This window comes from Pundamilia nyererei, unplaced genomic scaffold (assembly GCF_000239375.1).
Source record: "Pundamilia nyererei isolate P.nyererei 1_Seehausen unplaced genomic scaffold, PunNye1.0 scaffold00400, whole genome shotgun sequence".
In the NCBI taxonomy this organism is placed as follows: Eukaryota; Metazoa; Chordata; class Actinopteri; order Cichliformes; family Cichlidae; genus Pundamilia; species Pundamilia nyererei.
The window spans coordinates 29,553-42,197 of NW_005187801.1; the positions used below are offsets into that span (position 1 = coordinate 29,553).

At 37.6% G+C, this 12,645-nt stretch overlaps 1 protein-coding gene across 1 annotated transcript in view; it reads right to left on the bottom strand.

Moving 5' to 3' along the window:
• Positions 1-1,510: 1,510 nt before the first annotated feature.
• The window catches only part of mmp25b (matrix metallopeptidase 25b), a 12,096-nt gene continuing 961 nt past the window's right edge, over positions 1,511-12,645 (bottom strand). The window contains exons 3-11 of the mRNA XM_013915929.1: positions 12,006-12,138; positions 9,009-9,153; positions 7,226-7,530; positions 6,896-7,075; positions 5,515-5,599; positions 4,894-4,976; positions 4,612-4,764; positions 3,540-3,833; positions 1,511-2,685 (exon numbers count right to left, since the gene is read on the bottom strand). Of these exons, the coding sequence (XP_013771383.1) occupies positions 2,420-2,685; positions 3,540-3,833; positions 4,612-4,764; positions 4,894-4,976; positions 5,515-5,599; positions 6,896-7,075; positions 7,226-7,530; positions 9,009-9,153; positions 12,006-12,138 (1,644 nt within the window). The 3' untranslated portion in view covers positions 1,511-2,419. The remainder of the gene's footprint in view (positions 2,686-3,539; positions 3,834-4,611; positions 4,765-4,893; positions 4,977-5,514; positions 5,600-6,895; positions 7,076-7,225; positions 7,531-9,008; positions 9,154-12,005; positions 12,139-12,645) is intronic.

The window sequence follows — 12,645 nt, forward strand, 5'->3', positions numbered from 1 at the left end:
GCCTCTGCCTCCTCAACCTGCTTCTCCCTTGGCCTGCTACTTCTCAGTCTTGCACTGGGCTGGATTTGGAGCTAAAATAGAAAGAGAACGTCATCGTCAACCCGTTGCCTCACTTCAGAACATTCGCTCTTTCCCCCATTTAACTAAAACTGACCTTTGTTGATTTTTAGTGTAGCTCTCTGTGTTTGACATAATCACGAAAAGTGTGAAGAACAATTTTTAAAGGTGAAGGCTACCTCTGCACCAATGTTATCTCTCAACAATATCTCTTGATTATGGCTACCTGTGACAAAGCACTTACCTTTTATCAGATTTGAGTCTGAATGCATGCACGCACCTCGTGCATGCAAAGTTTACTTTATGCAATGACATGCACAAGTTTTCATTTTGCGAGGCCAACATGGTGTGAACAATTAAGGCATGTTTCACATCTCTGTTGAGCTGCCAGAGCTAGGCGTGGGTGAGAAAGGGATGCACCTGCACTATCTACGATGTAGTTCTGGTGGTTATGAAATACAGCATTATAAGAATGTGTTGCTATCTGGTGACACGTTATGATATGCCTTGATGTTGGCACATGCAACTAGTTTAGTTTACCAGCTGATGATTGAAGGATATGGTGATTTTATTTCTTTGTTATTTGTATTTATTTTAAACTATTGTAACCTTTCTTGCCTCCATTAGTGCAGCTACTGCTGCATTTGAGGTGCACTGTGCTAAAACCACAAAATGAAAAAAGAAAACATGCCGATTCCTTTATGAAGTTCGTGTTTTGAAGGTTTTGTGTGTTACTTTCTCAGATGAAAAAAATTGTTTATCAGTGATGCACATTGCTTATGTCCTTAACACTGTACTGTATTACTTCAACATGAAGAAAATTGACTTTCCTGATCTTCTTAAATGGCATTTTAAAAAATTTTGTGAATGTTTGTGCCGCTTTACTCTCTTTTTATAAATTCTTGGAAGTTTCTGGAAATTTTGAAATGATACATAGCTGGCTGGAGTGTTTCATAGGTGCATTTGTTACACCTAACTAGGCCAAGCTGTCTGAGCTTTTGAGAGATGTCTATTCTAGTTTACAAAATGTGCTTCAACAATGTATTTTAGAACAAAGATCCCTAGTTTTATTCCCAACCTGTGAAGCTGCCAATTATTTGTCCACACTGGTTTTAACCTTGCATGACCCATGCCATTTACTAACAAAGCAGAGCAAACAGACCTGTTTAAACTCAAACCGCTTTGAAGGATTTGGCTGTGTTTGTGTAATGGTTAACTAGCCGTATTATCAATGAAAGGTTGGGGTTGCAGTTAATTTGATTTTAACTAAGTGAAACATATTTTTATAACATATTTTTCAGGCCACAAGACGAGCATTCTTATCACATTGCTCTTCTTTTTGTAATGGCGGTATTTGATGTCCTTGAGATAAATAGGTCCCTGCAAACAGGGAGAGGTGTTCCTAATAATGCTATCATCAATCTGTAACTGAACACACAAACAGAACTGTCACTGGAGAATGACAAGTATTTAATCATTGAAAATGAAACATCTTGAATCTAAACCAGATAAGACAACATGAGGTAACATGCCTTCACACTTGTGGCAAGGGCAGTGACGCCAAAGAAATATGTGTTAAAAGCAAAAGACAAAGCTACAAACCAAAACCAAAAGTATAAAATTCAACATTAGGACATTTTAATAGTTTCTGATAACTTATAAATGGTTTTGTTTAAGATTTCTTTCACAGAGATTTTACAAAATGTATATTGTCACTTTACAGTAAGTCTATCTGACTCGAGCTGTGAAAACAACTGAAGGATTTGGTATGTTTCATCTGCAAAGTTAAGCATCTCAGCTTAACACAGCCCAGCCTTAAGAATATTCTACAATGACAGCTATTAATGTCAATGTAAAACAACCAAAACATTGTACATTTGTAAAAACTACACAAATATAAAAAAACAAAATCTTCAATTTACCATAATCCAGATCTGCTTGTGCACTATATATTTTGATATTTTAGCAAAAGCACCAAAATGTAATTATAAATAGATATATTTAAAGATGAAAATGACTTTTGCTGTTAAGTATGTTTGATTTACCTTTTTATCACCCCAAGCACAAGGCGGTTACATAAGACCTTGTTATGAAGAAGTAACCTGTGTGCTTGCGTGTGGTGTTAAATGACGTTTCTTTCTTCTGTAAAGCTCATTGTAATTCAATACAAAAATGTCGCAATATGTTTCAGATGAGAAACTGTATTTATAAAAACCCAGGGGGTTTAAGAGAGGCTTTTTTTTGCCACTGGGACTCAATTTGAAACTATTGTGTAACTTTATGCAAGTAAGATGACATAAAGTCATTCTATTAATAACCCGCCAGTGGAAAAAAGGGAGAAGTAAACACTGACTAAAGAAAATTACAAACTCATGTTTCTTATAATCTCATTGGTTAGCAGCAAAATAAAAATCAAGAGGAGAGAGCTGCTTCTCAGCGATGAATGCGATCCCAAGAAGATGCAGGTGCATTTTTTGGGGAATTGAGGATTTGTTGGAGTGGAAGTTGAAGGAGGAGCTGGACATCTAAGCCAGTCTACAGCGATGGATTTTGGTGTGACATCATCTTGGTTCAGGTCTCCATTTGTGAGCATCCAGTAGGAATTATCCTTGAAGAAATAGGTATTTCCTTAACAACAAAAAGAAAAAAAGAACACGAAAAGCAATGCAGCTGTTATTTTGTTTCATCAAATTATGAATAAACCAACCCACACAAACTGGATGCTGATTAAAAGGAGTGGAAGACAGCAGCACATTGTAGTTTTTGTAACTACAAAGTAGTTATGTGGTTAGCTCCTGCACTTATGAGGGCTCAGAAAGTGTACTTCTAAATCCTGTCATTTCAAAAGCTCTCTTACCCTGAAGCTAAAGTTTTCAACAGCTTTATTAAAAATACTAAAATTACTGTACTAAATAAATACAAAAACTAAAAATTAGCCCTTTCTGGGTCAGCTGGGAGGCATCCACTGATTTTCAACAAATCACCCACCTGTTAAATTAGTCATATTTGGATTGTCATTCTAATATAAAGTATGCTTTGATGTGATACTACTACTTTTCATACTACATGAAGTAATGAAATAGGCTATGACATGGCATTTTTTTGTGCAGGAATCTTTCCTTTATTCATTTATCTACTTGAATCATGTTGCATCTCAGTGTAAGATGCTATTTAGAACTTCTTATCTTAATCAGCGCTCTTCCACTCCTTTCTGTGCGTCATTCCCTTGAGCGTCTTGGGTGTGACAGCTGACAAAAGCTATCTCCCAAAATAACTTCTCTATCATTGTTGTGTATTTATCTAGAGCAAAGGTGGACAATTCATTTTCCCAAAGGGCCAAGTGAGAAACTGTACCAATAAGCTTAATCCTTATTGGTGCCCAGTTTCTCATGTGGCCCCTTGGGGAAATGAATTGGGCAACTCTGATCTCAAGTTAGTAATAGAAGATCATCACATATGTCTCCATTTTAACACAATGTTACCTTCTCGCCAGCTAATGATGCCATCGATATGGGCAGGCATTCCTTCCCATAGGGTGTTTTCCCGTGGATATCCTTGCTCTGGTTGGATGGTCCTCTGTCCATTCTCAATGTTTTCGTTAAACCTCCAAAACTCCCCTCCGCTGAACAGGTATGTTTTGCCATTATGAGCCCAGTTGAAAGCAGCGTCCACCCTGTTCACTGTCTCACCCGACTTCTTCTTCATGCCCCAGTCAGAGAGAGGCCGAGGGTAACCGGCCATAGCCACTGTGTCCTTGAAGACCCAGTACTGAGCTCCTGGACATGGCGAAAGCAAAACAGAATATTTCAACAGAAAATCACTTAATGTGAGTCGGAACCATATCCTGGTGAATTCTTCGGTTTATCAGCAGAAAACCAAACTGGAAAGAACCGATAATACAGACCCAGTGATACAGGCAATGACCCAAAAGATACAGCAGAAGGTTTGAATGTAAAGAAGTGAAAATATTTGTCTGGGGCAGATCTGTTCAGGACATTGTCTTCAGCTGCATTTCACTTAGCGAGGACAAAACTGAAGGCAGGAAAGACCAAATACAAAAACAGCAGAAAACAGCAGCATTAAAAGCCTGGAACAGAAAGAAAACACCAGGACAAACTGGACCATATTGGCTGACTTTAAAAGTTTAAAAATAAGTATTTTATTTATTATTATATTATTTATTATTATTATTATATTAATTTGTACATATTAAAAATAAATCCTCATTGTTTTAACACCCTTTTTTGTTCTGCCTCTTAATTAAAAACTTACAATCTGCACTCCAGTTGCATCTCAATTGTTTCGTTTTGACATCTATTGTGGCAGCGTGTTGAGCCAAAATAATAAAAAAAATGCATCACTGTCTAAACACTTCTTGACCTAAATGACGTATATGAAAATATTTATATATGATTTAACATTTCACCCCCCACTCAAAAAAACCACCATGTTTAAAATATAACAGATGTGAGAAGTCACCCACTACTCACGTCTCTGAACGGCCAAAATTAGATCACCTGAGGCCATACATAACCACAAGATTTAGCTTCTCACCGATGAAGAAGATGATGCGGCTGTCACTCTTCCTCTCATACACAGCATCGATCTTGTTTATTCCTTCTGGAAGGCCCATCCAGAAGTTTTTGATCTGAGCCGGATTTAAGGACACCAAAGATCCATCTTGCTGGGTTCTCCAGAACTGTGCACCTTTTTGAAGAGAAGACACAAAAGAAACAACACGGATAAATAAAATAAAAATACATTTTTTTGACAAATGTGGAAAATTAATTGAGATGTATTTTTTATTCTGTTCAGCACAGATCCACTTTTTCATACCTTTAAAGAAGAAGACCTCTCCCCTAATGTTTCCTATAGCATCAAAGCCTCCCTGACAACGCTCTTGGAATGATGGATCAGAACTAGGAGAGAAAATTGAATCAAAATCAAGTTAAACTCTGCTTTTACTGCATTTGTTTGATAAATACACTAGAGGGTGCTGTGGGGCCAAGAATGCCACAGTGAGAGTCTTTAAACTACCACTTAAATTAAATAGACTACTACCTTACGATTATATTCACAGAGATTTTTACCCCAAGCTTCATTCATCCAGGAACACACACATTCATACAAGTACGTTTTTTCTATACTTAAGTACAATGTCTAACATTTGTCAACACACGCTCAGACACCAATGGAGCCGTGAGGTTTTAGTATCTTTCCCTTTACGTTGACATGCAAACTGCAGCAGCAGGGTATCAAACTATCAGCCTTTTGACTGATAGGGGCCACAGCCTTCCCTAATTAGTCATTCTTCTTTTTTTTTTTATGTGACTCTGTCTGAATGCATTAATAGTATATTCATAGCTTGTAAAGTCAAATATTATGTGATGATTATCTGGATTAAAGTGCAATCCAGATAATCCCCCCACCCCCAATCCCTCCCATGGTTCAGCTCACTGCTGTGTTGGCCTCGGTGGAGGTGGACTGGGCAGGCGTGGGAAGTGGGGATCATCACCACCTGGTCGGTCAGCATCTTTCACACCTGCAACAGAAGAGTGACAGAAGACACTGTGGAAGAGGAAACGAAAGCTGACGACAGAATAACAAAAACTCAGCAGGCAACCCACATTCTTCTCAGTGTGCAGAGGTGTTTGTCACACAGGATGCAAGGCTTTTTCTTTTTTAAGACATGAGGAAGATATTCAGTTACATCACTGCATGAATGCAGTATTGCACACAAAACCAGATTAAAACAGTGTTATTGCATTACTATTATTTTTATCTTTTGTAGACGTTTTACGTTTTATAGCGTATTAAGCTATAACAGAAATATATCAGTAATGAATATCTGAGAACAACTGTGTAAGAGTTTTATAAAACCTAAGTGTAAAGTGCAATTTTATAAACTAGAAACAAATAGCAGAGACAGCTTATATTTGCAGGACCACATGTCCTCCATGTACATTTGCCCAAATCAAGAGTGGTCATTAGGACTGTGCCATATATCATCTGTGATAAGCCCAGTATCATTTTTTATGTGATATAAAAAATATCATATTTAGTTCATTTCAGTTTTATTTATTTAGCACCAAACCATAAAGCACTCATCTCAAGGTGCTTTACTGTAAGGCAAGAAGGCTATAAAAATAGAGAGAAAACCCCAACAATCAGATGACCGCCGATGAGAAAGCACTTGGCAGCAGTAGGAAGGGAAAACTCTTTTTTAACAGGAACAAGGCTCAGTGAGGGACAGCCATCAGCCATGACTGATATTGACATGCCATGCCTTTAAGGGAGCGCGAGAACCCTGCAAAATATGCAAGGAAACTGCTTCCGCTGAAAGTGGAAACAATGACCTTAAATGATTACATGGTGTGCTGCTCAGAGCACTGGCTAGCTGCGCTTGCTAGTAGGTAATCAGTGACTGTTGCTCATTAAAAAAGAGGGATTGAAAACGATGTTCATTAACCTACATAATGTAGGTTGCTGAATGTAAGCATCAATATAAAAATATTTATTATTTTTTTCAATATTATCGTTAATATTGTTATCACAAACTATGTTGAAATATCATGGAATATGTGATACGTTTTTGAGGCTATATTGCTGAACTCTTGTGGTCATGTTAAATGGATGGTTGATATAACTTACATAAAAAAAATCAAGTAATATAATTCACAAATTCACAATCAGTTTGAAAGGGCAAACGGATATGAAGAAAGATTTATTGCTACAATAGTGGTATGATATGGCAATATGAGTGTAATACTCCACCACTATTTTTACATCATCAAGTGCCAGATACTGATTTGACGAGTGTACGACTAGTCAGACTGACCGTAAAGCTGCTGGATGGCGAGCCTGTCATCCATGGCCAGTTTAAAGTGGGAAATGTCTTCCACGGGACCCTGATAGTACGGCCTCATGATGGATGGATCAGAGGAGGAATGAGAAAGGCCCAGTGCATGGCCAAACTCATGCACTGCAACTGTGAACAAGTCTGTACTTCTGCTATCACCTGTGGAAGTGTGAAGGAAAAGTGTTACCGTTTCACAAGAAAGCAAAGAAAACACACTTAAAATTAGATAGTGGACATTCTGGGTAAGTGAATGATGAGGTTTTTTGTATTCTTCATATCCTTTTAAATTTTATATATTCTTTTATATACCTGCGGAGCTCCAGATCTCATCGTCATCAAAGTGTGTATCACCAGATATGTCAAGTGTTCCTGGGAAAAAGGCATGGGCCAGAGTGCCACCTTGCCCATCAAAAGGGTACCCATCGTCGTGAAACATGTGGTCAAAAGACACTCTGATGTCCCCGTTAGCTGTGGCCCCATTGTTGTCTCTCCTCAGCTGACGGAAATTCAAAGGGGCCACGTCACTCCAGGCTTTGAAGGCATGAGTCAGGAGGCTTTCCACGTCATTGTTAGCCAAGCCGGGGGAGGTGGAGGGATTTGGGTAGCTGTGGATACTGGAGACAGAAAACTTAAATGCTGTGACTTGTGTATTTTTCACATTCCTCTTTTTTTTAATCACACATGATGTTTTAATACTGTCCCGAATTCTTTTGATTGAGGTGTGAGACAAACAACCACTGGTCCAGATGTGTCAAAACAATGATTTTATTAAACACACGCGTGGAAAGAAATGCACCATCACAATTCTCAGCATAAATCTCCGCTAGAAAGCACACTTCAAATGGTTTTTATATGTCAGGGTTCACGTCACGTCAAGTCTCACCTCTACCCTAAAAATAAATCTACATAATGTCAGTGTCTGTAAGCGTGCTTGCTTTGACCTTTCTGCACGGTGTCACCTTTCACAATATGTCATCTAGACAGTCAGATGAAGCTTGTAACCCTCAAAAACAGAATGCCAACTCTTTTATGCGCACATTTGCAGTATGTGTAATAATATAATTAAAACTACATGTTTAATAAATGTTTTCAAAAAATGCCACTACTCAAAGATCTCGTTGTCTCACTCCTCGGTCCATTCAGCCACCTCCACCAACGGCATTATGGACCCTGGACCGATTGGCCCCGAATCCACAGCCCTATACATACACAGCTGTATACATACAACGTAATAAAATGTCATTAAAATTCAGCCTTGCAGAAGGCTTATGTTATCTAAAAGTGGAGCCTTCCCTTTTTCTCAATTTTTTTCTCCTTCATTACAAGTTACAGGTCAAATTTAACAAAAAAAAAAAATTTAAACATCAAATTCCAAGGTGTCACTTTGATGCCACATGCTGGTTTGCAAAGTCCTCAAATTTGGCTGAGGTAGACTTATTAAGATACGACATTTCAAGTCATAGGTGGATCTGATTGTACAGAAGAGGATTATGGCCACTCTTTTCTCAGAATTCTGGAAAAGAAGAAAAAAAGATGTGCTCTCTTTTTTTCTGGTGGCCCTAATCTTCTATTTTCTTCTGTATAATTGAGAAACCAAGCAACACTGCATTTATAGGCTGTAATATAGGCTTGTTGTTCTCATATTTGTGCAACAACACAAGAACACAAGTTATCATAGTGGAAAGCTTTAGAAGTTTTAAATCCTGCATGCTAGCACTTACTTCAACCTTTAACCTTCAAATGGTAACAGGTTCTCCTCTTTTTCAGCATGTGGGTAAATTTTCTATAATAGAAAGGTCCTATATAGTTGTACTTATATATACTCAAACTGAGCACTGGTAGAAGACTTGCTCTACCACTTGAGCCACATCCACTCACACATCATTCTGTTAGCACCGCACACTATCAGATAGCTTCCTCAATAAAATGCCTCTTTAATCCTGACTTAGTTCCTATATTTGCTGCAACATGACTAGCTTGTTGGCCATGACAACTTATGGGGTAAAAAACATGTCAAGTGTTCCTGGGATATTCCCATGATTCATACACATATGATAAAACCACAATGTCACAATCATCACACAAAACCAACCTCCATGTGAGATCTGTCTTATCCCACTTTAGGCCTGATAGTGCATATCTTTTCCTCCTCCTTCGCCTCCTCAGTATGTCGTCTCTTCCGACAATATCAGGAAGAGAGCATCGTGGTTTAGACATTAGTTTGAGCGTTTCCGGGTCTGGAAGAGAAGATGATTAAATATCATGTGTTGAAATGAAAGAAGGTGTTGCAAGAACTGCAAGGCCTCATGTGACCCCTGTCTAGAAAAAAAATGTACAGTGTTGTGCAAAAGTCTTGAGCCATCACTAATTATATTGCATTTTTCCTGTGAAAATGGGAAGAAGGAAATTGCTGAAATGTGCAAATATACACTACCAGTAAAATGTTTTGGAAACATTTTCTCGTTTAATGTTTTTTCTTTATATTGATGACTATTTAGATTGTATATTCTCACTGAAGGCATCAAAACTATGAATGAACACATTTGGAATTATGTAGTAAACCAAAAAATGTGAAATAATTAAAAACGTGCTTTATAGTTTAGATTCTTCAAAATAGCCACCCTTTGATTTAATTACTGCTTTGCACACTCTTGCTATTCTCTTGATGAGCTTCATGAGGTTGTCAGCTGAAATGGATTTCTCTTTACTTAGCTGATTGGTTCTTGCCATAATATGAATTAACAGTTGTAAAAATAGGGCTGTTAGCTGTGTACCAACCTGACTTCTGCACAACACCACTGATGGCCCCAACCCCATTAAGAAGGCAAGAATTTCCACAAATGACAAGTCACACCTGTGACGTGAAAACCATTTCAGGTGACTACATCATGAAGCTCACTGAGGGAAGGCCAAGGGTTTGCAGCGCTGTTAACAAAGCAAAGTGTGGCTACTTTCTGGAATCTAAATATGAGACATACTTTATCAATTTTTTCCTTGCTACATAGTTCCACATATCTTGCTTTGTATATTTGATGTCTTCAGTATGTATCTACGATGTAGAAAGTAGTAAAAATAAAGAAAAGCCATTAAATGAGAAGGCATGTCCAAAGTTTTGACTGGTAGTGTATATGGAAATACAATGTCATCAACATAGCCCGAACTCTTTTTTTTAGGGACGTTTTCTTGTCATTTGCAGTTGTTATTTCTTGATATGTCAAGCTTTCAGCTAATACCTTTTCGGGAATAACCTTGGTGCAAAAAACTACCTAATGCCTGTGAATGTCAATGACAATGTGTTTTTGCAATGACCTGCAGGTAATAAAGTGTATTAAAAGGGTTCAAACCGATTCATTTGTTGGATTTGGTGCCTTTTTTTCTGCTTGATGGATGGGAGCAGCTACAATGTTTGCTTTCCTTAACATTTATGAACCGCTTTATTTATTTATTTAGTTATTTTATTATTTATATTTTTTATTAGTTTTTCTGTTTTCACAAATAGTACATAATTACATAACATAACTAAGTATACAATCAATTCAGAACCAAAAATAAATAAATAAATAAATAAACAAAAACAAATGAACAAAAAAAAAACAAATAGACTGATAACTAAGCACAGAACACCAGCTCAGTTCCATCTAAAAAATAAATAAACAAATAAAGAGAAAATACAATACAATACAATACCTGTGGTCCCAGTAGTACTTTGCAGTTTGAACACTCAAGAGAATCCTTGTAACATAATATTAGAAACATCAGGTTCCACATAATTCAAGTATGGTTCCCACACCTTAAAGAATTGATCTGTTTTTGAGTGCAGTATACATGTAAGATATTCCAATGGCACTAGATCCAACACTACTCTTTGCCAACCTTTAATAGTTGGTGCTTTTTCATAAATCCATTGGAGTAGTATATTCTTCCTTGCCGCATAGGTGAGAACACAGTACAATCTCCTATTATTCTTGGATATTAATCGCCGGCTGGGGAGGCCCAGTATGATAGACAGAGGGTCCAATTCACAACCGAAAATCGTCTCCATTTCAGATAACCAATATTCTTGCAATTTCAAACATGACCAGAAGCTGTGAGTTAGGGTACCAATTTCTGTTTTACATTTGAGGCACATGGGTGAAAGGGTAGGATTATATTGATGATGTCTGCGAGATATGGATATATGCATTCTGTGTATGATTTTTAACTGTATTGCTTTGGTACGATTACAAACTGAGATTGATTTGGCATAACTCCAGACATCTTTCCATTCTTCATCATCAATTGCTATACCTAACTCCTTTTCCCATGTGCCTTTAAGCCCCTGTGACATCACTGAAAGTACAGAATATAAAGCATTATAAAATATCTTCACAGGTACCTCTTTGTCTGTTAAAAATAATAATTTTTCAACAGGGGAGACTTCATGACTCTCACTAAAGTTAGTACTTTGTAAAATATAATGCCTTATCTGTAAGTAACGGAAAAGTTCATGTTTGGGGAGAGAATATTTCTCAACCATTTGGTCAAATGGCATAACTACATTGTCGGAGAATAAGTCCCTCAGTCTCTGAATGAACCGCTTTATGAACAGGTGGTTGGATGAAGGACTCCTGGCAGCTTTTTCCCAGTAAAAGTTTTTAATGTCAGTTAAAAATTGACATGGTAAATTCAGGTTTTTTGTAATCCACATGAATTCTCCATCTATCTCACTTACACCTGGACCTCTATGTCTGATATGGCAACAACTGAGCATGAATTTAAAAAAGTATCGAAGCAAAAAAATTTGCATTTATGATATTTTATAATCAAGTTATTCGAGATACTCAATGAATCATTGCAGATGTAGATAAGTGGCTTAACAAACATGAGTGAAAAGCCAAGAAAAACACTGAACTATCCTTAGAAAGTTTGGAGAACTATTGCTCAAGACCACTTAAAAAATTATTGATTGATTAAAAAAGTTATAAAACACTCTGGCTCCTTAGAAGCAAATTGCAAAGAAATGAGGGGTAACTCGAGAGCTTTGCACAAAGAATTGTGTATAAATACAGTAATACATTCTCCTAACAGATGTGAGTTAAGAATAACTTACCAAGCTTCCCAGTTTCCCGGAGCCCTCCGAATCTCTGCATGGTACGAACAGCTTCTTCAATCCCTTCTTTCGTCAGCAGCTGACTTGTATGTGGGTCAGGACGAGGAAGGTACCCATACCTACCGAGCCAGTCCTGGACACAAAACAAGAAGAAATTGGTTGATTTCCCAAACTTGATTACTAATGAGGCCAGAAAATATAAATGCATCCTCACCACAGTGAGTCAGTCATATCTAGCAAGGGTCTACTTTGATGTCATAGGAGTATTTGATACGCACTGTATCCTGCTCCACTTATGACAACGGATCAATCTGAACAAGCGCAGCCCTTTTTTTCATTAACATTGCATGATCCTCTCCATGTTAAACAAGTTGATTGATAGCATAAATGCTGTAGAGCAGTGTGTACCACAAAACACACACAAGCACACAAAATACACACTTTACACACATAAACTGAAACAATGAAATCTCTTTCTTGAACGTGATTTTGAAACCTGCGGTACTCTTACATGTCCTCCACCCTGCAAGCTGCACTTTAACAGGAAAAAGGTGGTGGCTTATTCCATCAACCGTCCTCTTTGATCTCTGCCTTCAAACTCCCTTACTCCCTTACACACACACACACACACACACACACA